The sequence below is a fragment of the Protopterus annectens genome, chromosome 2.part0 (assembly GCF_019279795.1).
Source record: "Protopterus annectens isolate FY-2018-M chromosome 2.part0, PAN1.0, whole genome shotgun sequence".
Lineage (NCBI taxonomy): Eukaryota > Metazoa > Chordata > Ceratodontiformes > Protopteridae > Protopterus > Protopterus annectens.
Window position 1 is genome coordinate 1,003,063,553 of NC_056728.1, and position 26,218 is coordinate 1,003,089,770.

General features: G+C 38.4%; 1 protein-coding gene across 1 annotated transcript in view; it reads right to left on the reverse strand.

The window, feature by feature from the left end:
- Positions 1-26,218, reverse strand: part of FREM1 (FRAS1 related extracellular matrix 1) — a 1,066,140-nt gene that overhangs the window by 490,323 nt on the left and 549,599 nt on the right. Inside the window, exon 24 of the mRNA XM_044060374.1 lies at positions 22,505-22,696. Within this exon, the coding sequence (XP_043916309.1) occupies positions 22,505-22,696 (192 nt within the window). The remainder of the gene's footprint in view (positions 1-22,504; positions 22,697-26,218) is intronic.

Genomic DNA, 26,218 nt, shown 5'->3' on the forward strand with positions numbered 1-26,218 from the left:
CTTTGGTGACTGTTTCGAAAAAGTCAACCAAGTTTAGAAGGCATGTAGTACTCCCGGCTGCATAGTCTTCATCCTATTCCAAATCTTCTCAATCTTCCTAAAAGCCCCCTGTGCTGGACCAAGTCAAAGAATTTATGGAAATATAGGCAGGCCAAACACTGGTACCCTCTTTTCAAATTTTCTTATAACCAGATCATATAACTGCATCAGACTTATTTTAAAGCTTCTTCTGATCATGAGTCCATGTCAGTTATTCTCCTAGAGCTTGATGTTCTCTGGAAAATCAGCCAACCTTTTCCTCAGGATTCTCTATACAACCATGCTTGTCTCAGCTGTCAGGCTAAGAGTCTTGTAGTTCACTGTGTTTTTCCTGCTCCCCCTTTGTACAAGTGTACCACAGTTGTCTTCTTGTTCTTGGTTACTTCTACAGTGGTCAGTAATTCGTTGGAAACCTCACTCAGTGAATTTTCCATCATACTGATCAGATTCTTGGATGCAGCCCATCTTGTCCTTGTGTTTTATTCTCCCTTAAGGAAGCAAGTTCAGTTTTAACACCCCTTTAACATTCATGTGTCTACTCACTGAATTCCTCACTCTGTCTTCCTTTTTCCCCAGCACGGCAACCTCTCTTTCCTTCCTTTCTTTAGCAAAGAAGGATGCAAAGGATTAATTCTGAACCTTTGCTGTTTTTTAGTCTTTCATGATGTTCTTGTCTTTGCTTACAGTGGCCAATATGTTTTCCTTTCCATCTTACTGCTGTGTATCTAAAGTAGTCTTCATTCCACCCCATGATCTCTATTGTTAATTTACTTTCACCTTATACCTTTGCCTCCTTCACCTCTTTTGTTGTTCTTCTACTTTCCTGCTTGTACTCACACACATCAACCTCTCAGCCCTTCCTTCCACCTCTTGCATGCCATTTTGAACTAACTGCTAGCTTCACCTTACTAGTAGACACCATAGGTTTCTCCCTGTTTTGACTTTTTCCCTCCCCAAAGCCCTTCCACACTCCCGAGTACTTGATTCCTGACACACTTCCATAGCCAGCACTATGTCTAGGCTACCAGGACAATCCACTGTTTGGCATATCCCTCATCTAGAGTACCATAACACAACTCCTTGGATTCTCATCTTGGAAGAAGCAAAAAAAATGCTACCTTTCATTATGTGAACTATTTCAAAGAGCTCCATGCTGCAGTTTCAGTTCTGAAACTATAACAAGGAGATCAGCTAAACTGTAACATGGAATGCTCCCGCCAACAAAGCAGCTACATTTGAGATAAGTGATAAATGCTTTAACTAATACAGGCAGCACTAATGCAGGGATATCTGGAGTCCTCTGGCCCTCCTTATTTCTGTGGTTCAGTTCCTAGTTCCCTTAGATAACAGACTACAAATTCCCTTACTGTTGCAATTATTATAACAAATATAGTTCATCTGACTGAACGCAGTATTACATCTTGTGCATGGAAAAGAAGAGAATGTACCTTTAACAGTACAATGGATATGGCAAAATGTAGTGTGTGCCTTTAAAAACAGGCGAAAGGACTTGCGCTTGTAAGAATTTTTTTAACAGTTCAGTCAGGCAGTCATATATATTTGTTAATGAGACACTAACTGCCTTTTTGAACTGTATAATAACAAGTTCCATGGGCACAGAAAACTTGAAAATAAATTAAATTGGAGGCTCAGTGTTGGTGCAAGACTTGGTGAATTTGTCAGCCCAGTCAAAACGAACTATGACTATGGCCTGAGTTGTTGAAAGTGAAAGTGAATGGAAGGACTGGCAAGGCCTATAACTGTATTTACCAGAGAAATATTCTGTGGGTAATGAGGCTGCTGTTTGGACTACTGACATGTCTAAGTCTGGTGGAAAGGTACTGCTCTCAATGTATAACTAATATATAAAGCCTTTTCCTTTTTTGTTCTACTGTGGATGAATAAACTTGTTTGTTTATATAAACTTGAGCCTCCAGTGTATTTTCTGACTCATACTGTGAAGAATGCAGACATGTACAGTTACTTTTGGTCTATACAGTTCCTTGCCATATCTCTGCAGTTGTTACTATAATCCTGATGTACTTCTCTTTACACATAATCTTGGATGAACTCCTGAAAACTCTAACAGAAACCAGATTAGAGACTGATCGATCGCTAGAACGACTACAGCAGCAGTCAGTAAAACTAGCTGACATAATTTCTAACCACATAAATGTGCTTCCATAAAAATGGTGAGGAAACAGGATGACCTGGAATCTTATCTGGTTGCTTTTGAATGGTATACCACCCAGGAACACTGGGTCAGAACACATTGGTTTTTGACATCCCAGCTGTCAGATGAGGTCTTTCATCATATATGGATTTGGAGGACATTGATTATACAGACTGTGATAAACTTACAAAAGAACTCTTAGGGTTAAAATAATTTTTGAAGTATAAGCTATAAAATTGTACAGTTTGAGTTTAATGCTGAAAAACTAGTGGCAGCTCATATCAATAACCTATTTTAAAACTGTTGTTAGAACTTTAAAATTACAGTAAAGTGAAAATGTTAGACAGTGTTCTTGAACACAGATCTAAAAATGCATTGTCTAGTGCTTTGAGAAAGTGGGAGTTCCTAGGAAATCCTAAGAACTCTGACAAGTTACTACTTTCATAGAACATTCAGTTAATGACACACTGTTTAAAACTGAGCTGTCTACTTCCAGCTCTAAAGATTCAATATAAAATTTTAATTTTTCTGTGAAACTAGAAGCAGCTAGTAATGGGTTAAACTGTTTCAAATGTGATGGGGAAGTCACACAACCAGAGTCTGTTCCACGGGTATTGAAGAGAATGTTAGTAGTAGTAGTATTTTTATTTATTTATTTAACATTTGTTTACCGGGAAAATCCGACTTGGAACAAACCAATTTTCAGTGGTGGCCCGGAGAGAAATGCTCCAGAGTATGAAAAATGACATGCATGAGATACATGAAGCTGTTATTGCAGAGTGTGGTAATACTGCAGCTAGAATAATTCAGTCAGAATTATGTCATTGTCTTAACAGCTAAGCTACTGAAATGAACTGTATTTTAGGAAGAGAGAGAAGTTCAAGCTTTGCTTCACCTTGACAGCATGACTACCTTTGTCACGTGCCCCTGGTAGGTAAGCATATGACTAATAACTGACAAAAACTGGATGCAATGTACATTTGTGGTAATAGAAAGGACGAACTCCTCACACATGTGGAGATTCAGAGTTCTTGAAAAACATTGACATCATATAGCTGTAACCTCTGACATTATTCATGAAGTTATACTAACAAAAGCCTTTCCCCATTTAAAACACTGTTGAAAATGCAGGAGGAGATAGAATTCTCAGTCACAGTGTGGCAAGCTGATAAACTTAACAAGGAGGTTAAGCAACAGCTTGACATATCCGTTCAGTATAAAACAGGGAGTATGACTTTGATGCTCATACAGAGGTCCAGAATCAAAAGGAAAAGAAAGAAATTGGCATAGAAGCTAAAAAAGGTATGGAAGCTGACTAGCACTGGGTAGTAAAAAGATCCTGGGTATTACAAGGAACCTGTCTAAATGATAGATGAAACAGAAACCCAATACTGTAACAGGTGTCATTACAAGAACTGAAGGTGAACTGCTATAAAACTGTGAAGTAAAATCAAAAAGAGGCAGACACTTGCACAGAGACTTACAAGAAGTATTAGCATAGAAACAGTAAAGACAACAATCAATGAATTATGGCACATATGTGAGAAAACTCAAAGCAAAGAAATGGTTTTACCAAAAGAAGATGGATAAGAAAAAGTAGAGTTCTAATCCTATTTCTGTCCAATGGGAACAGAAAGCTGAAGAAAAAGGGAACTCTCAAGAGGTTTTCTCAGACAGGGGACATGTTAAAGAAGTAGAAGATTTCTGACTCAAAATATAATTTGTAGATGGAAGCAGAAGAAGCAACAATACCATTATTTTTGGAAGAGGAAGCTATAATTTCCATAAAAAGACAAGGTAGTGAAAAAAAATAACATCAAATTTGTGGGCTTATAGATAAGACACACAAACTTTAACATAAAAGCACAACTGAAATACGATACTGTAATTAGAGCAAGAGAGAGAACATAACAAAGACTGTAGGAAAGAATGCTTCCATTACTTCTTATCCCTAATTTCAGTTAACAGATGACTTCTTATATCAATCACGCAAAATAGAGAGGAACTTCTATACCAATTGACAGTACCACAATCTTATATGACACTATTAATGAAGTTAATCTATAGTCACATGTTAGGAGGTTACCTGGTGACACAAATCTAAGGCAAGAAAATGTCTGCATGTCTTGTTCAGAATGTCAAAAAACTGCACCCCTTACTAGACTTAAGAGTTCGCTGATTCTAATGTTTAATATAGATGTATCATTAAAACATTTTATTAAAGAGACTGTGGAGCCACTAGTAACATCTAGCAACAGACAGTATAATATACTAGTAATAGTGGACTATGCAACAAATGTCCATAGGCATTTGCTTGATAAGTTCACTGATTCTAATGTTTAATATAGATGTATCATTAAAACATTTTATTAAAGAGACTGTGGAGCCACTAGTAACATATAACAACAGACAGTAGAATATACTAGTAATAGTGGACTATGCAACAAATGTCCATAGGCATTTGCTTGATGCAAAGCTAATGCAAAGGCTATTGTCAGATAAGTGGTATTGCTGTTCTCCACAGTGGGTATCCCTAAAGAGATATTTGCTGACTATGGCATTTCCTTTATATGAAGGGTATTACATTAGTTATGCCAGTGATTTAAAGTCAAAAGCTAAAGATGTCATCTACCACATGCAGACTGATGAATTAGAAGACAAGTTCAATAAGACACTGAAATCCATATTAAGGAATGGTATTGATGCAGATGGGAAAAAATGGGACCCACTGTTAGCTTACTAACTGTCTGTGATAAAAGATGTTTACAAGCTTCAGATGGGATTATTCCATTTGAACTTCTGTATGGCAATTATCCCAAAGGAGTAATTGATAAGGGACATCCGAGGCAAAAACACACACAAACTCCACTTCCCACCACACCAAACACCACACATAGTCCGCACACCTATGTCTCACAGCCACTAAAGCCTAAGCATTAACCCAACATATTAGTCATAGGAGACTCCATTGTATGACACATAGATGTGCCCTCACCAGGCTGGATAAGGAGAAAGTCATGGTTAGTCATTTGTCAGGTACCAGAATCCACCACATCACCCATGCACTCAAGTCTCTCAACAACAGGTATTGTTATGACTCTGTCATAGTCCATGTTGGCATGAATGACTTGAGATGTACCTTCCTGAACTATATGAAGAGAGACATAATCGAGCTTGTTGAATATGTGATCCAGGCAGTTATGTTCCTAGCCTTAAGTGGCACTTTACCATCTCCCAGAATGATGCCTCAATACAAACAGAAAATGATTGACTTTACCAGTTGGTTTAGTTTCTGGTGTCATTCCAGGGTTATCCAGTACCTGACAGCCTAGGAAGACATGATTGACAAACCATGATGCTATGCCAGAGATGGCCTGCATCTGTCTTCCTTGGGCTTCATGCTCCTGCCTCCCCCATAGTGCCTTTTTAGGGTCATGGGGTCAAAACTACCAACATGAAAATTTCATCAAAACACAAATTAAAGGTCACTCTGCTAAATGCTAGGAGTCTAAACATGAAACTACATTAATTGCAAGCATTCTTAACCCTGGAAGATGCTGACATTTGTGCAGTCACAGAAACCTGGTTCAAAGCTGCGGAGAGCACCCAAGCCATACCAAGTTACTCATCCTATCATACATTCAGACCCCAAACCGTGGGCAGCAAAGCAAAAGGAGGTGGAGTAGCAATATATATAAAAGACATACACACCTCCAGGCTGATCAAACAGTATGACGCACAGGAGACACTCCAGGTTCAGTTAACTACTGACAAGACCTCTATTCAAATCCTAGCTAGTACAAGCCCCCAACTTTGACTCAAGATGCCCACTTCACCTATCTAGACCTCTTCAAATCTATCAAGATTCAACCCTTTACCCGGATCCTGGGTGGTTTTAACTATACAACCATAGACTGGAAGAACTACTCTTGCCAAAACACAAATACCCAGAGATTCCATGATTTCGTCAATACAAATGCTTTGGACCAGCTGGTCGACACCCCCACAAGAGGTGAAAATATTTTAGAGTTGGTATTAATCAACATGAGTAACCATTGCAGCATCCCTACAGTGTGATCGTCCCTGGTAAGATCCGACCACAAAGCGGTCACATTCAAAGTCACCATCTCCCCTGACCCCCCCCCCCCCCCCCACAGATAGGGTCAAACAAAAAAACTTCTCCAAAGCTGATTACAACCTCCTGAGGTAGGGTATAAACAGCTTCACAGCTCCCTCCCCCTCCACAGGAATGGGCACATATGTCCAAACTTACACCAAAGTACTATACAAGCATTTATATAGCTTCATGGAATCAGGAACCCGACTGGACAAAATCCTCCTCCTCAAGGAAGAGTAAACGTATTTGGCAGATATCTGCAATAAATAAACTCTATAATGAAAGGAAAAAAAATTGCTGTCCAGGACCAAGAAGAAGCAGGTGTATGGAAGCAATCTGTCCTTAGCCTGAACAAGCAAATAAGAGCACTAGCGAAATCCTCCAAAGCAAACTTCGAGTCCAAACTGACCACATCTACTAAAAATAATCACAAGGCTTTTTTTGCATATGTCTATAATCTCAAGGGAAGCACCCAGATCTGCTTCAGAACTCATGTTCAAGGACACCACATACACAAATGCTGTAGATATAACCAACCTGCTGGCAGACAGGTTCAGTGAAAATTTCACCCCTCTGTCCCCCCATTGGTAAATTGGGACATCCCCAGCACCTGCCAATCCCTCCCCTTATCTCTAGGGAGCAAGTCATCACTGCCCTCTCAAAGGCAAAATAAATACAGCCTCCATGGGACCTGATAACATCCCAAGCTGCATCCTACATGAACTCAGGCAGGAACTTGCAGCACCATTAGGCACCCTACTCAACCAAAGTCTGAGTACCGGGTTCATTCCAGCCGAGTGGAGGACAGCCACTGTCATCTCTTTGCACAAATGTGGAGTGTCCACCGATACAGGAAATTACAGACTCATCAGCCTAACTATCCTGATCTGCAAGGCCATGGAGCAGATTATCATGGACTTCATTAACAAGGACATTGGCAACCTCCAAACACTCAATCCCACACAGTTTGGTTTTGTCATGGGAAGGTCATGCCTGTTAAATTTGGTCGGCTTCTTTGAGACAGTCACCAAAGCCATGGATGAGAGGAAGATGGTGCACACTGCCTACCTTGACCTGGCCAAAGTCTTTGATATTATTCCCCACATGGGTATAATTGATAAACTCTCTCAACTAGGCATCAATCCGCATGTTACCAGATGGGTAGAAAACTGGCTCACTGATAGAACCCTCGTAGTCAAAACAGAGAAAGCCACCTCAAGCAGTCGATCCATAATGAGCGGTGTACCCCAGGGATCGGTCTTCATGCCTTTGTTGTTTAGGATATACTTTTCTGAGGTGTATGCCAAAACCAGTGGGCTATGGCTGACCAAGTTTGCAGATGATTGCAAGCTGGGCACTGTCATTAATTCCCCTAGTGATGTGGACATCCTCCAAGAGGGTCTCACCCAAACAAATGACTACTGCCAGAAACATGGCCTGAAAGTGAATGCCAAAAAATGCATCATCATCCCCTTTAGGGAGAGTGACATCCCCACAAATTATCACATTAATAACAAGGTCCTAAGCATGCAATCAGTCATGAGGGACTTGGACACCCAGGTTGACAGCAAACTGACTTTTGACTGCCATACTGCATCCATTGTATGGAAAGCTTTCTACATGGCCCACCTCATTAGTAAGGATATCTCATCCAGAGACAAGGTGGTCATAACATCCCTGTATTCTTTGCTTATAAGACCCATTATTGAGTACAATGCCCCTTTTGCCATGTACCTCACAGAGCACATGCAGCAGCTGGAGAAACCACAGAGGTTCTTCACCAGGAGAATCCATGGCCTCAAACATCAACCCTAGACAGATAGGCTAAAGGCCCTGTCCCTCTACTCAGTCTTCTACAGACTCCTCAGAGATGACTTCTGTCTGGCATACAAAGCAATCTCAGAACTCGCCTTGATGGGACTGCTGCATATCCACAAGTCAAGCTCCACTTGAATAAGCCGCACACACAACCTCAACCTGGTCTGTGACATCAGTAGGAATTGTTTGCAGGACAGATTTGCGTCCCAGAGACTGCCCCTTTTTTTGGAATAGACTCCCACTCCACGTCAAGCAGAGTACCTCATTAACCCTTTTTAAATGCAACCTGGATAACTGGATGGAGAACAGAAAATACACCCCTGGGATTCCACCTGTGTCCCTGCTGGACAGTGGCATCAGGCGCTGACTTGTCAGAACATAGGCTAAATTTATGGCTAGGATTGTAAGGGCCTCAGGGCCAATAGTCTAGTAACTTCCTACGAGCTTATGATCCTACTTAGGAGGAAGGGATGACACCGGTTAAAAGTGTGGTAGAACACCACACTACATTAGTCTGCAGGATAGAATAAAGCTGATTATGCTAACAATAAAGAAGCACAAACTAGACTGTATTACTTTGCAGGACAGAGCAAAGCTGGTTATGCTAATTGTAAAGAAGTACATACTACACTACATTAGTCTGTAGGACAGAGTAAAGCTGGATATGCTAATGGTAAAGAAGCACAAACTACACTACATTACATTGAAGGACAGAGTAAAGCTGGTTATGATAATGGTAAAGAAGCCCAAACTGCCCAACATGAGCCCACAGGACAGAGTAAAGCTGGTTATGCTAATGATAAAGAAGCCCAAACTACCCTATATTAGCCTGCAGGACAGAGTAAACCTGGCTATGCTAATGGTAAAGAAGCACAAACTACAATGATTTCATTAGTCTGCAGGACAGAGTAAAGTTGGTTACTCTCATTGTAAAGAAGCACAAATTACACTACATTAGTCTTCAGGAGACAGTAAAGCTGGTTATGCACATGATGAAGTAGTGCAAACTATACTACATTAGTCTGCAGGACAATGTAATGCAATGCTGGTTATGCTAACAGCAGTGAAGCATAAACTACACTGCATTAGTCTGCAGGATAGAGTAGACCTGGCTATGCTAATAATATAAAAGCACAAACTACACCATTAGTCTGCAAAGCATAAGCACAAAGTTCAGAAGCTGCAACAAGTTTATAAGAATGTTTGACAGAGAGAATTTAACCCAAGAGATCAGGTATTAATATTCATGTTGTCCGTGGACAGCAAATGACATCCTAAACCAGCTGGAAATGTTTTATTCTGTAATACCTTTAGGAAATGAAATGCATTTCAAAGTTTGGCAACTGTTTCATATCCAGAATAGATGAATTAATTCCTTCAACTAAAAATAGCCCTTATAGTTCCCTTAAGGCCTACTTCAGTACACAGTGCTACCATTTGCTGTTTAGGAGCCTAAGCCACCTTTTAGAGACTAATAGGTAAGACATCAAAGCCTCATTCACCACATGCTGCTGCATACGTGGATGACATGATCGAACATTTAGGAGACTTGTAGCCTCAGTTACAAAAAGTGCAGGCTGTGGTAAAATGCATAACACATAACACAAGTAGAGTGACCGTAAATGTCAATAAATGTAAACTGGAATGGTGAAGCCAAGTATTAGGGATACCTTACAGGAAGAGGGAAGGTAAGACCTCAACTAGGAAACAAAACGGATGAATACAAAAATAGCATATACCCTCCACTAAGACAGGTGAAAGTTTTTCTTGGACAGAAAATCTGTCCCTAATTTTGTAATTATTTCCTGCCCTTTGACAAAGCTCACAAAAGGAAGATTAAGAGCCATTCCTCTCAACCTCTTAGTGCAAGGAATCTTGACAGAACCTGAAAAAATGGGGACAAAGGCCCAAAAATATGGACAGATTTTAAATATTATTCTTATAAACTTAGAAAGTTGTTAGAGTAACAGGGTTTGTGTTAACATACATTTATTGAAGGATTTTATGTCTGAAACTCCAATGTAAGTCATTATTTAATGACTCCAATTCTCAGATCATCTCAGAGATTTGCCAGAAAATCACAAATTTTATGAGGACTAGACAAAAAATATGAGGCAAAAATCTGGGCATTCTGTGAAAATATGGACAGTTGAGAGGTTTGATAGAGCAAGTGTCCCATGAGGCAGACAGAGCATTAAATAAGCTACAAATATATTCTGTTTTGAGCCAATGTTAGCAACTTCTGATTTTACAAAATATGTACCCTATATATGGAAGCATCAGAGGTAGGTTTGTAAAGCTATACTATTGTAAGGCATTCAGGGGGGGAGCACCCTGTGTGCTATATCAGCTGAAATTTAAGAAATACTGATAAAAGAGACAGAGATAGAGAGAGTGAATACAAAATTATGTCACTGGGAATCATCCCTCTAACCATTTCAGTACATAGTGTACTATAAGCCTGGCTTGGCTAATAGAAATGTTGGATTGTCAAGGCCCCATGACCAACTTCTTTTCAGTCTAAACTTAGTAGTTTTTTGTCGGGTCTAAGGTATTTATAATGTACTGCGTACAGTGTGTTGTGGATGTAAAAATGCAGAATGTGCATTTAAAAACGGGTTAAGAGGATTGTGCCTGTAAGAGTTCTCACAACACTTTAGTCAGGCAATCAGTTCTGTTGGCTGAAGAGACACCAGCTGCCTATTTTCTACTGTATATAAAGAGGTTGCCTTTCATAGAATACAAGGAAGTAAGTTACAAAGGTGGAAGTTACATGAAAGTGCAAGACTTGTGCAGTATGACAGCCCAGTCAGAGCCAATGGCAACATTTACCAAATGAACAGACGGTTGTTGAAAGGCTGTTGCTTGGACTCTTACAGGAACTGAATCCAGCTACACAACTACTATTTTATGCAGATGGAATTCATCTTAACCTCATATCCAAAGGGTGGAGCCTCAGGGATGTATACTACACTGGGTTTATTTCTCCAAGTCTTTTGGGATTCTTATACCATGACAGGAATGGTCCCCACTTCTAAGTCAAAGTATGATTAAAGTTCATAAAATTCATATTGTTTCAGTCTTTGATGTTGGTCAAAACTGCTCTTCACAGCACCTGCAGTATGCCCAGAATTGACTCCGTCTGCAAAATCAATTCAGATTTTTGATATGGACATACAGACACTGCTGACTTATGGACGTCATGGGCCTACAGCTGAAAATAATAAGGGGCCTGTATCCTTGATGTGGCAATAACACAAAATTTCAGACAACTCTACAAGTAGAAGCAGCAGGACATGTTTCAGACATGTGGGCCTGGTTCTGCAGTTCTGTCTGTCCTCTTGTTAGTCTGGCCTTGCATGTAGCCCACAGCCTTCTGACTTGAGTGCCAAACATAAGGACTCTGTTGTATCAGCTGTAGGACAAATTCATATGTCTTCTTTTTACAAATCAATTCTAGTGTATTTTATGTGCTAATTTTTATAGTACAGATTATGTTCATCTTATACTACCATACTTAATGACTTTTTATTCACCACAATTTATATTATATCATAATTACATACAATATATTTTATATTATATTATATTATATATTTTATATTATACTAATTTTGGATAACAGTGGGTAATCCAGGTAAACTGTAATATCTTATAAACATTGTAAATGTATTTGTGTGGGTCTACTTTACATGGCCGACATTTCATCAAGTCGAAGACCATATGGCTGAGACCATATGATCGACTTATGAAATGTCGACCATGTAAAAAAAACAAAACAAAAAAAAAAACACAACAATCACTTACCTTCACATTGCTAGCAGGGGGGCAAGCCCTCCTGCACCCCCTGTGGGCCCCCCCACCACGGAACTTAAATATACCAACTCTGAGATCGCACTACAGTGTAGAAGATGGAAATCTTTCCATTCAGCACTGTATGGAGATGCCCGTTCCGCATGGTTGACATTTCAAAAGTCGACCATATGGTCTTCGACTTTATGAAATGTCGACTGTGTGAAGGGGACCCATTTGTTCACAGTTATGTTTGCTATTATATATATATATATATATATATATATATATATATATATATATATGTGTGTGTGTGTGTGTGTTATTGATTTTATTGTTTTATGTTGAATGTAAGTTTAATTTAAATTCTGCTGAGCATGAAGATGGTCCAGTAGGATTAGTGCTCTTTTCCAATCACCAAATACAAACAAATAAATGTATAAATAAACTGAAATAGAGTGCTGGACTGATCTGTTTTTTAGCCAAGGTCACAGCAGAAAAAAATGTTCTTCATCAGTTCCCCTACCCAGCTAGCATGTGAACAGGGCCAGTGCTAGCATTTTGGGGGCCCCCAGCCAGTTTCAAGTTGTAAGCCCTACCCAGGAGAATATAAAATGTGACCACATTGCTGTCAAGCCCTTTTCCCTGTAAAGCTCACGCAGCACTGTTTAATGATCATTGTGTAGTATTACTACATTCAGACCATTAAAAAAAAACTGAAGTGTGGGTACACACACTGACTGGCATTTAGTACCAATGTTACATGATGACAAGTCCCTGTACCACAGCAAGGTAGCCATGCACAGAAGTGCACGCACAGACTCACTGGCATTTAGTACCAATGTTACATTATGACAAGCCCCTGTACCACATCAAGGTAGCCAGTCCCACAGAGGTACACAAAGACACTGTGCAACATTCTCAGAGCTCCTAACAAACTCCTAACCTCTCAGCATAATTCCAAAGCCGAAAATAACCACAGACCAAAGGTGTAACATCAGGGAGAGTTACAAACTTTGCTACGATAAACTTATAAAGATATTAGAACAGGGTTTGCATTAGCATTCGTTAAAATAACCAGTACATTCTGCAGAATTCTCGCACCCCCCCAATATCTCAGCACAATTCTAGATGAGGTAAAAACAAAATAAAAAACAAGGCAAAAGCGTAACATTAGGGATTTGAAACAATGTGCTTATGTACTAATAAAGATGAAAGAACAATAGATCCATCTTAAGATCCTCAAGTCAGCCAGATGAGCTGGTTCAAATGGAGCAAGTGTTAGCTTCTCTAACATAAAATTAATGTCCAGGGAGGAGCCACTGGTTTTATTGGTGGTCTTTTATGCAAACCTCTTTAGAAAATATGTTGACATGGGCAGACACGCTGAAATGGCAAACAAATTAACCTTTATAGATGACTAAAACAGGCAAATATTAAAGGAACTCACACAAACATTGTAAAACAAGTGAAACACTTCTTTGAATGGTGGGTTCAGATTATGTTTTTAGCACCAACTAGAAAACATTTTCCTTTTGCTAATATAAAATTTTCTAGTAGAGGGCTTTCTTGCCCCCATTATACCTCCTGCACATCCTCAGTCAACAAGTTCTTAATTGCCCCTGGCGAGTCCCAAAAGAAGGAAAACATGCTGTTGTCTGGGCCAGACATGTGTCACCAGATTGATCTTTGGGGATTCCTTCTGAATCTTCAGAATTACCTTGAATATCAGAAAGGGTAGAAAACATACAGGAATATTCCTGTCCAAGGAAAGGAAAAGGCATCTGTCTTCCAGACCTTCTTGCATGAAGTCTTGGAATAGAATTTTGCCAGCTGATTGTTCATTAGGAAGGCAAAAAGGCCTACTTGAGGAACTCCCCACAGATGGATCACATCTTGGAAGACCCTGGGATCTAGTTTCCATTCATGAAGGTCTGCCGTTGTCCTGCTCAGCTTATCTGCCACACAGTTTTGCTCTGAAGGAATGTAGAAAGTAGGAAGTAGAGTGGGATTCTCTTGTAAAGCTATATCCCATGATAACATGTCTAGTCTGCAAAGGAGGTAAGACGTAGTTCTCCCTTGCTTTTTTATGTACCACATCACAATGGTATTGTCCATAACAACTTGAAGTGGTTCTGGGGACCAAAGGTGATTTGAAGAGTTGAGTGTTTTGATAAGGGTAAACTTCTTTACATTTATGTGGTTGTGTCTCGTGTTTATTTTCCCAGTTACCTTGCACATTTATTCCCCTAGCAAAGTGCAAGATAACTGTGGTAACTGTCTGTTTTAGAGCAGGAGGGAAGAGGGAGAGACCTGGATTCAGGGTACTTGATGAAGCACCAAGTGATTTCTCTTCTCACATATCTCAGAACTGGAATCTGAAAAGATAACAAGTGTTGGTGTTCGGACCAAACAGACATCAGATGCCGCTATAACTTTCTCATGTGGAGTCTTGAAAGGGGCATCATGAGAATCATAGATGCTAGGAGACTCAGAATCCTGAGGTATTCCCTCTCTTGTCCATTAAGGGGACCCCAACAGTCACAGAACACATTGCTAACCCCCAGTCCATAGTGGCTGTATGTATAAAACCAGAAAGATCAGGGAAAATCCTGAAATACATCTAAATGTAGATATATTTTTCCTGTGGAAGAAAAGCTTTTTGTACTAAGATTCTCTTGAAATCCCAGCCTGCATATGAGATCTCTCACTAAAGGGTGAGATTCTTGACACTTTGAAAAAAGAGACTGCATAGATAAGCAGGACATCTAAATATGGAAAAATGTGGATACCATGTAGCCTGCAATGTGCTATAACAGGAGCTAGACACTTTGTGAACACTCTTGGGGCAGTGGATAACACAAAGTCTAAGGCAGAGAATGGATAATATGATCCAGATACAAAAACATTACAAAAACATCTGAAGTCTTAATGGATAGGAATGTAATGATAAGCATCTTTTAAATCTAAGATTATCAAAAAAAATCTAAAATGAAGAAGGGTTCAGAGATTGTGTTGTGAAAGGATCTTGAACTTGGGCACTATCACAAACTGGTTTAAGGAAAAGGTCCATAACTAATCTCCAGGCATTTTCTTTTTTTTGGCTTCAGAAACTTTCTTGAATCAAAACCTCTTCCCCACTGTGAAAAATAAATATTTATATTATCCTCTCCTGATAAAGCATGTGCTGTAGGACAGGAGGGAGCAGAAGGGTTTGCTATGGGAATGTGTGGAATAATTCCCTGCAAAGAAGGGATCTCTTCCAACTGAATCAGTCTCAGAACCCATTTATCTGAAACAACCTGTTGCCAAAGAGACAGAAATGGAGAATCTGACTTTCTGGAAGGGATAAGAGACTGCCAGGATGGGAGTAGGGAAATTGATTTAATAACCTAGGATCAAAACAAGTCTTCAGTGCTAGTACGTGTAATGTTGTATGCACTCCTTCCCTTATGATTATTCTGTTAACTCAAAGTAATCTTGTGGGTTTTATGAAAAACAAAGCTTTGAGAAATTCTACAGTTCTTGCCCCCAAGTTACCCCGTATTACTGGACAAGTGTTCAAACACCACATGATTCTGAAATAATCCTTTCTCATCATTCTGTTTAGATAGCAAATGCAATAGCCTAGATCTGTGATAATAACCTTTGTACTGCTGTTACACTGACTGGTTTTGTATCTAATTTCCTGACTGATGTGATGCTCATCCTTGGGCTTTCTGATCTTTCACACCTACTTTTAATAACTATTTATTACATTTAAGAAATTCTCTTATCACACTTACTGCTTCACTCCTGTCTTGTCTGAAAGTTGTCATATTCTGATCCTTTTCCTCAGGCTGCTTTTTATAATTTTCTGCCATTTTGTTCTGTTTTTCTTTTCCATCTGCACTATTCCATTTAGACAAAAAGGTTCCAGAAACATATAACAATTTTGGAGAAGCCTTTGGCAAAAATGTCTCAAATATCATTTAACAGTTCTGGATGAACCTTCTTCCAAGATGCCTCTAACTTTCCTGCTAGAATTAATAACTCATCTGCTGCTGTCGTACTTATTGGTAACGCTGGTATCTGACTAACAACTTCAGCATTCTTCTTGTCATTAGCCTTTCAGTACAACATATAGCCATGCATGTCTTACATTGCTTTTGTTGATAACCTAAAACTTTGCATTTTTTTGCAAGCAAATCATACTGTTTACACTTCTGCATGACCCAGTCCATAATTTCAAACTATGTATGACTGTGTAGAAATGCCTGAAATTTCTGAACAGTTACTGGCTGACTTAGCTACAAAATCCATTGAATTATAAACTGAATGCCTACTCGAGGTTTTAAATAAGTGCTGATCCAGTGGCCAATCATCACTCAACCTGCTTGAATTTTCTCTTGTTTCATTCACTTACCTGTCTCACATCACAGTGGTACCTTGCAGGGGCATCTTCTTCCTTGGAGAATTCTTCTCAGGTACACTTCAAATAGATCCCCAGCTTCAGGACAGCACTGCTAGTCTGTTTTCTTCTCACTGTTCATTTACCCTTAACTTAAGGTGTACAACTGACACTTTGTGAAAAAAATCAGTTTGCACAGTGTTCTGGAAATTACTTTTACTGTACTTTAATATTCGTACTGACTGCCAAGATCATCATTGAAAAATTTATCTAGTTGACTCCAATATTCAAATACCATACCTTCTGATTGTTGGATTCAAACCATGAATTTTCAATATAAAAATCAGTCAGAAGTATTTTCAATTTTGGTTAACGGTATTTATTTGTATAATGAACATTATATCAAGAATATTACCAAGCAATTCCTATTACAATAAGCTGAAGCACAGATAAATGCATCAAAGTAGCATCAGTGAAGTCATCTGTAAACTAAACTGTCAGAAATATTGAATGGAATTAATGAACTTGGCTTTCTTCTGACAGATCTTACACACTTCTTCTGTATAACTTGCATATGTAGTATGTGAAACAAATTCTTTTAACTATTTTTCTCAGCCTTTAGCTCCAAGGACTGGCGAAAATAGATCTTCATAACAAAACATGTTTTCTCAAACCAGCTGGTTTTATCAAGCTTAAGGCTCCATATAATAATTCTGAGCCCTCTGCGCAATCGTGCATGCCCAGACGTACTCACACATACTTGCATACTGGCACTCACTCACAGTCATATACATATGCATTCGCACACAGAAGTATACATGTAATCACACACTCGCATACACACACTACGGCATACTCCAACTCCCGCACATTCGCATATACACATTATACACATAGTCATAAACTTGCTTGAACACACTGGCGCACATTCACATACATGCACTCACACAGACTTCCATATACACATGCACTCGCGCACACTTGCATATGCACATGCACTCACATGCAGTCACACACATGCACTTGCAAACAATGGCATACATGCACTCATGGACACTCACAGACAACCAGATACATCCACAAATACATGCACTAACACACACACACTTTCTCTTTTTTCTGATGAAAGTGTGATGATTCTTCACCTATGAACAGAACAAGTTTTTTCCAGATCCTTGTGTACAAGGAGCAGAGGAGATGGAGGAACCTGTGGCTGCTTCATGTGGGGCCCTCGTACATGGGGAAATAATTGGAGGCTCCCCAGAGCTGCGGGTTCGGCTGGTGCTTAACGCCAGCTATGCATGTGAAAAAAGAAATGCTGCTATGATGAGACCCCATAAAAACATGAACATTCAGGGATATCTGAAGCAGTAAACTATGCAAGAAGACAATTGAATTTTTCACAGTGCTTTGTATAAACTGTCCCCAGTGATCACAAGTTTCTCCATCCACCCTGCTCAGCTATCTACTGCTACCCCTTCTATATTTGTTACCTCAGTGTTTTAGCTATTCTCCTGCTGACCTCTCTATCTCCAAAAACCTACATACCTGTATCTTAAATGTTACTGCTTCCTTACTCTTCCTGTTTTATCACATTACAACTTACCACACATCAGTCAGTCTTGCACACATTTCTCCCACTGTCTGCTCCCCCTCTAATTATTCAAATGACCCCACTTCATCACTGATTCCAATATGTACAATGACTTACCCAGTATTTACTTAAAATTACTAAATCTTCACAACTAGCCCACCAAAATAAAACTCTTAAGTCAAACCAAAAGAAGCCTACCAAACTCTTTAGCTCTGTTGCGATAATCACTCCATCACCGGCCTCTCCTCCTATCCTGACTGCCTCCAAAACTCATACCAAGCCATCTCCCTTCCTACTCCACCCTCCCATCTCCTTCCAATACAGGGACCACATCACCATAACCAAAACCATCAGAAACCAACCCAACAACCTCAAAACTCACCCAAACAACTTAAATTAATTCTCCACATCTGGAGTTCTTACAATAAACCAGATATTCTTTTATTCTTTCCATAACTGAAACATGGCTAAAACCCTTTACAATATCATCAGGACTGATTGAACTAAAATAAATAAATAAATAAATAAAAAATAAAATAAAATAAAAAAAGGTGGGGGTAGCTTTTTCTATACCCAGACTATCTTAAAATCATACCCTGTAATAAACTTATTCCCAAATTCCATAACTCAGAACTACTTATCTCCCACCCTAAACTAAATGACCATAGTCAACTATGTATTATAGTACTTGATAGTCTCCAAAGGCAGTAACAAACTAACACAGTCCAACAAAATCACTGATTCTAGGCAGACCAGCACACAAAAATCCAAGCTACCCGAATGTAGTGTATGTTAGTGTAGTTTAAAACAGTACACTCACTACACTTTCTCCTTACAATACAAAGAACATCTTCAGATAAATAAAAAAAAAAAAAAAAAACAGTCAATGAAGTTTAAAAAAAAAAATAAAAAATAATACAATTAAAAATCCCATTGGATTGAATTAAACTGAATTGAATTTTTTTACCATTTATTCACCAGGTCTTAAGTAACACTTATTACAAAGTTTGTACAATATTGTACAATGCCATGTCTGTATTTGTGTTTCCAAAAAAAAACAAAAAACAAAATAAAATATATGATATAAATATATAAAAATTAAAAAAAAAAAAAAAAAAATATAATTTTAATAAAAATTATTTAAAAAATGTATTAATTAAATATTTTAAAATTTATTTATTTAACCTATATACCTATATACAAATCAGATATACCCATATAGATAATCCATTATATATTATATAATACATATATCAATAAGAGATAGAGAAAATTAAGTTAAAAGAAAATTAAAAAAAAAAAAAAAAATAAAACATAAATATTTTCTTAAATTTCTTTAATTTCTTCCCAAGTTTTTGAAATTTTCCTGAGAAGATATCTCATTTAATAATGGAAAAAAAAAAAATTAGCATCATTCTTAATTTTTATTTATAATAATTCTTAATTTAATTCATTGTATTTCACTCCCTCTCATCATATTATCCTTTGTGACTTTTGCCAAACTCTGAAAATCTACTTGTGTCATTTTGTATGTTTTATACTGTATTTCTATTTTTATTTCTTATTATACTTTATTATACTATATACATGTTCATAGATCAGTTCAGCAGCCTTTTTTACCGGGTTTTCCTAGGTTTGAGGCACACTTTACTTTTTTTCTTCTACATAGAAGTTTTACTGTTTCCTTACTTACTTAGTTGTAAATTTTATTTTCTGCCTCTAAGTTCAAAACTTGCACCCACATCTATGTATTTACAGTAATTACACATTTGGCATTTAAACATGCCTTTCTTCACTGAAAATGGTTGTTTTTGTCCTTCTAAAATTTGTTTAAGGTTAGCGCCCCTCTTAAAAATAAAACCTGGTTGATTTTCCAGTTTGTCGCATAATAGTGTGTCTTGCATAATTATGCCCCAGATTTTCTTTATAAGCATAATTATCTCCTTTGCATTGATACTGTATTGAAAAATAAAGCTACAAGGGTTGTACTCCCTCGTCCTCGCTAGTATAGTATCCTGAGTAATGCTTACCCCTGTCAAGAGTGGAGGATAAATTCCTGCATCCCTTTTACTTTGTACTTCCTCTACTAAGTCTTGCAATAATGATGTAGGGTAACCCCTTTGTAAAAATAACTGGTAGAAAAAAACCACACTCCCTCAGAAACATATCCAGCCTAGAGGTCATTCTGGCTGCTCTTACTAATTGGCCTTTGACTACTGATCTCTTTTGTGATAATGGATGATTACTTGTGAAATGAAGAAATGTGTTAGAGTATGTAGGCTTACAAAAGATTTGTGATGTAAAACAATTATTAATTCCATCTTTCTTAAGCTGTACATCCAGGTAGGATATATTATCCTTAGAGAATGTCGAAGTAAATCTCAAAAAATCAGTGGTTGAGTTTAAATATGCTATAAATTCCTATGCATCCATTTCTTCTCCTTCAAACAAAATAAAAATATCTTCCAAAAATCTTGTATAATATTTTATTCTTGTCTGCCACTGTGTACCTGATAGTAAACATTATCTTTCCCAATGGGCCATGACCAGGTTGGCAAAACTAGCCCCACATGGTGAACCCATGACTACCCCTACCTTTTGTTGATAGTATTTGCTGTTGAAAGTAATAAAGTTGTAGGATAGGACTATATCCAACAAATCTTCCACTAGCCTTAGTTCATCATGTGGGGCTGCCCTGTCCTTAAGTAAGGAAAGGGTATGATCTAAACCCTGGTCATGGGGGATGGAAGGGTAAAAATGCCTAACATCTATAGTCAAAAAATTATCTTTCTCATTAAAAGGTATTTTGTTGATACCTATAAGGAAAGACCAAGAATCTTTACATATTTGTTCCTCTAACACTACATACTTCTTTAAAATTTCATCCACCACCTTCGAACAAGCATATGTAATACTGTCCCTAGCATCTACTAGGGAACGCATTGGGGGGTCTTGTAGGCTTTTATGGATTTTCGGGATGCCGAATAGACAAGGTATTTTTGGTGCTAACATTGATAAATAGTTAAATAAGTTCACTTCTATTCTTGCTTCCAAAAATATATCATATAGGAATGTCCTTATTCTTGCATAAGCGAGATTTAACTCGTTTCTTAACACTTCTATGTATGTGTCACTATTTATCATTTTTTGCATCCTCTCAGAGTAATCCAAAGCGTCCATAATCACCAGCCCCCCTCCCTTATCGGGTTGCATTACCCATACCGGTGCTTCCCTGAGTAATTTTAGTAAGAATAACTCATTTTTGTTAGCATTCAATTTTCCTCTGTTTCCCTTCATGTTTTGCAAACTGTTTCTTATATCCAGTTCACAGATTTGTTCAAACAAACTCAAAACAGGATGTAATGGTGGATTATATATACTAGGTATACTATATGGGGGGCTGGTGATTATGGACACTGTTAAATGTTCTGTCTTAAAAATGTTGCACTCAATGAAGCTGTACACAAATTTAAAACACTTTTTCAGAAAAGCCTCAACAGCCTGGCTCCAACTAAAACAATAACAGTAAAGAATAACCTTAGCCCCTGGTTATCCACTCAAAGTAGGCAACTAATGCATGAAAAAGATGAGGCTTGAAAAGAATGGTTAAAACACCGATCTCTCCAAAAAGCTACAACACTATAAAAAATTAACTAACCATGCTAAAACACAGATTAACGCAGATAAGAAAATATACTGCAATAACTCCTTACTAAATTAGTATTCCAACCCTAAAAAATTCTGGTCATCTTTTAACAATATACTTCACTGTGAACAACCACCACTGCTAATCCTGCCACAAATAACACTCTGAAACAGCTATTCAGTTTAACACACATTTTATAGAAAGCATTAAAGACCTTAAAGATTTTCCTAACAATCCTGATATGGCCTATACTCAGACATTCCAACTTCTGATATCAAATTGCTACTTCTTAAACTGAATCCCCATCCTCCTGCAGCAGATAATTTACCAGCAGAACACCACAACCTGGCTTCAATTTCCATAGCCTTTCCTGTGCCTGTCCTAATTAATAGACCTGTCAAGGAATCATAAGTTCTTTCTCTATGGAAAAAAATCTTCATCATCCCCCTTCATAAAGGAGGAACCTCATCTGATATAACCAACTTCAGACCTATCGCCATACAATCCCATTTATCAAAACCTTTGGAAATGTGTGTTCATAAGCAACTTCTTATTTATGTATTTAGTGTCTTATGTCTGGCTGGGCACAAGTTCTAATTTCAGCAGAGGCCGGGGAGAAAAGCTCCACATACAATACATATTTACATTGAACAACAATAAAAATTACACATCTCTCCCCAACCTGAGAACAAGTCAAACCAAACAAACAGTATAAGGTACAGTATTAGTCAGGCCTATCTTTAATAGTAACTCTCAAGCAACCAGAAACTACAGTTATCCGGCATCTACCAATCCCCATTTGTGCCGGTTAACTGAGAGTTTACTGTACCACTTTTGAATCTTTTCCCTCTTAGGCTGAAGTGCTTCATTTGCGGCATGATGCTCTACTATGGTTTTTACTAGGGTTTTATACCATTCCCTGGTTCAAGTCTTACCTTTCTCCATATCCTTGACTGAGATGTGGAACTGCTGCTGAGGGCTTTGATGGGCTCCATCCCAAAGGTAGAAGCTGACGCTATCCTTGCTTTTGGAGCCTATGACTCCTGCATGCACATATCGCAGTCGATTCATGTCAATGTCATCCTGACTGCATTTCATTCCAGCACTGATGGGAAACCAATGATTATCTGCCTGAGAGGAATAAGAAAAGTTATGGTAAGCACCTAAGTGGTACAAATGTAATATGGCTGCAAAGGGGAATACAAATAAAGATGCCCTGCTGTAACAATGTTGATAGACTGGATAAAGAGTGAAATAAGTTTCACAAGCAGAGTATACCATAGCTGCAGGTAAGTTTCACAACCGGAATACATGATAGCTGCAGGTACCTTACTACAACAATGCCGATAGGCAGGCTAGTAGTGAAAGAAGTCTCACTAGCAGACTCGTAGGTGTTTCCTGATACATGGCACAGATGCTTCATCATTAAACTTTTTAGAATTGCTACTATTCTTACTGTAGACTCATTACTGAGAAATAAGCCTAGTATATCTAAGATAAACACTCAACAGTACAGGTACAAAGAAATCCATTTCAAAGGGTAGCTATCAGTTTAGAGTTCACAAGTAGGTGAATATATTCATGGTAGTCAAAATGGTAATGCTTCAAAAGCATTTGCATGGGGATAGATAAATCTGGTCTTGTGTTGAACATTTTCATAACTGGGATAGGCACAATACAGATTCAGGAAAAGAATATTCATTGCTATCAGATTAATATGTTCATAGGTGTATACTAGGCTAACGACCACTAGGGCTTGTTTAAGCCCATATCTCTTGAGAAGTTCTAGTACCCTTGACAAGTGTAAGCAGGGGCTTAGGAGGTGTAACATTTATAAGCAGGGGTCTGGGAGATGAACCATTTACATGCAGTCTGTGTCCATTAGAGAGACAGGTGCTAAACCTGGGATGAATTTCCTGTTCCCCTTCCAATTGTCCAAGTTACACTTGAATTGGGTTAGGGAGGAACTCATGGATGGGGAGCCTGTCCACAGAAGGGGTAGTCTCTGGGATACATACATGTCTCTCCAGCAGGTCCTATTTAAATCACAGGCAAGGTTTAAGTCTTTAGAGCAGATAATTCTGGTGCTGTTTGGTTTGCAGATATGCATAAGGCCCATCACTATGAGGTCTGACAATGCTTTGTATAACAGGCATAGATGTCCCCTCCACAGCCTGTAGGAGACAGAATACAGGGATGCAACTTACACTCTCTATTCTTTTAGTGAGGAATCTCTGTGGACATTCCAATTGTAGGATGTGCCTGATTAGGTACATACCAAAACAGACATTGTACTGATGAATGCCGAATACAGTGGAGCTGACCTCCTTGGACCTACAAGCCATGCCTTTGTTTATAAGCTGCACAACACAGAATGATTTCCTCAGTACTGTGGGCATGTGATGACTAAAGGCTAGATTACTGTCTATGCGTGTCCCCAACTAATACTCATACTTTCTACTGGGGCTCTCTATAAATCTCACCTTGTCTTGTTTGTGTTACTGTAGGCCACACACATTTCTGTTTTTTCTTTTTTTTGTTTTGATTTTTGAGTTGCGGTACAGTCCTGATATCAAATCACTCTTTTTTGAGTATGATTGCTATCTTTGTGTCACTCCGGGTTTTCTCTGGATACTCTAGCAAAAAAAACAAGCTAGATGCTTGGTTACATTAAAACTGTGTGCGTATGATACACTTCACCTTACACATCTATTTAGCACAGGTCTTTGTTTTGGATGCTTCTCCCACATCCCAGTTCACCATTACAGGAGAGGCACTTATTTTCATGTAGGTCACTTCTCTTTTTCTTTAAGCTTCCTTCTCTGACGTTCCCTACTTTTGAACACCATCATTTTTATTATGGGACTTTTATATTTCGGAGCCTCCTTATACCAACTCCCAGTTTCTGCTTACATTCTGTCACCAGTAGTTTATGGGTTATTCTGTCCACTGTTGTTATTTCTACTTTTAATGTTTAAGCTCTTTTTCACTCTATAAACTGTTTTTTAACCCCAGCTTACTCCCTTTAAACAGCACAGGATTCCACATTTTGGTTCTGACTGGGGACCAGTTGTAATAGTGAATATATATATATATACCATTCCTATCCCCTTTTCTGTCAATAAGGTGCCTTTTCTTTTCTTAGATTTTTATTTTTTTATTTTTTTGTGGAGACACTCTTTTCCACTCCCTAGTTGGAGTACTTCCTTGCCACCCTTTAGCCTGTAAGTGGACCTTTGTCTTTTCAACTGTTTCTTTTCCCTACCACACACATTTACTCACTAACTATATGCCTATCTCTTATTCACCATCATATACCTAACATGAGCTATGTTTGATAGTACCTTCATACACTGTTCTTTAAAAAATCCCCTGTCTTCATAACTACCTTAGAGAGTTACTGTCACATCTTGAATGGTCTCTCGAGCCCCCCTCCTCTTTTCCCCCCACATACACTCTCTTCAGATGTATTCCATTTTTTCTCCAGCAATGTTTGCTAGTCCATACTAAGTACCCCTCAAGTTTCCTACATCTGGATATTGCATTTCTCTGTCCCATTTGCTTGACTGTCATCTTCTTACATTTTGATCTCTTACTGGCTAACTCCCTCCCACAAATCCTTCCTGTAGTCTCCATCTCTAGATTCCAAGTGTTGTTTTCATTTATTTTACTTTTTTAGTTTTTAGTTAATTTAAACTGTAGATCCTGATTCTTTCTGCATTTGTTATTTTGGGTACCACCTTTCTTTACTCATCTCTCACATTTTCTTTGATTTTCATTTTGCAGCTATCACTTGTATAAATTTGGACCACTGTTGTTTCCCCTCCTTCACTGAACTACTGCAGGTGTTTCATTTTCTCTCAACTTAGGTAAACATTCTGCCTCCAAGTATTTTCTTTACTGTAAATAAGGATGTTTGCTTCAGTACTAGCACTGGACCTCTGGTGAGTTCCTTTTTGCCATTCATTTAGTTACTTTTGCCTGAAGAGTCATGGTCCACCTCAAATATGTCTGTCCCTCCAACCCCACTGGGCTTTGTTTTCTGTAAGGCATCCTTTGCACTAATGATTGGCCCTTATCTTAGTGGCTTTTTAGTTTTGACCTCTCCATCATCATTCTTCACCATTTTCCCAGGTCAGAACTGCTCTATACAGTGCAGTTTCTTTTCTTTTTATATATTTTATATATAAATGTTTCTATAGTTCCTTCACTTAATAAATCAAACTTAATAAAGCTGCAGATACTTTTTCTTAGTTCTTCCATTCTGACATTGCCTTGCTGATTAGTTAACTCCTGATCTGTTAGTCATCTGACTGGGTATTTAGCCTTCCTTGACAGAAGAGGCATAGTCTATGGTGGGAAGTGGCAAGCCACAATGGTCACATGACTCAGTAGTCTTGAACTTCCTGTGATTCCTATGATTCATTCTCCATGATGCTCTGTGTGCTATACAGAAAAGGCATACCCGTATCAAAGTCCCTTTCCTATTTAACAATAATAATAGAAAGACATTGATAAATGGACAACTGTTATAAATGTTCTAGTGTAAGTGATAGCTACTAAGCTGGATGGCATTCTACAAAGACATAAGCAGGTTGAGATTTTCAAAGGTCACCAAGCCATAGGTAAATGATGGGTTTTGGTGGACT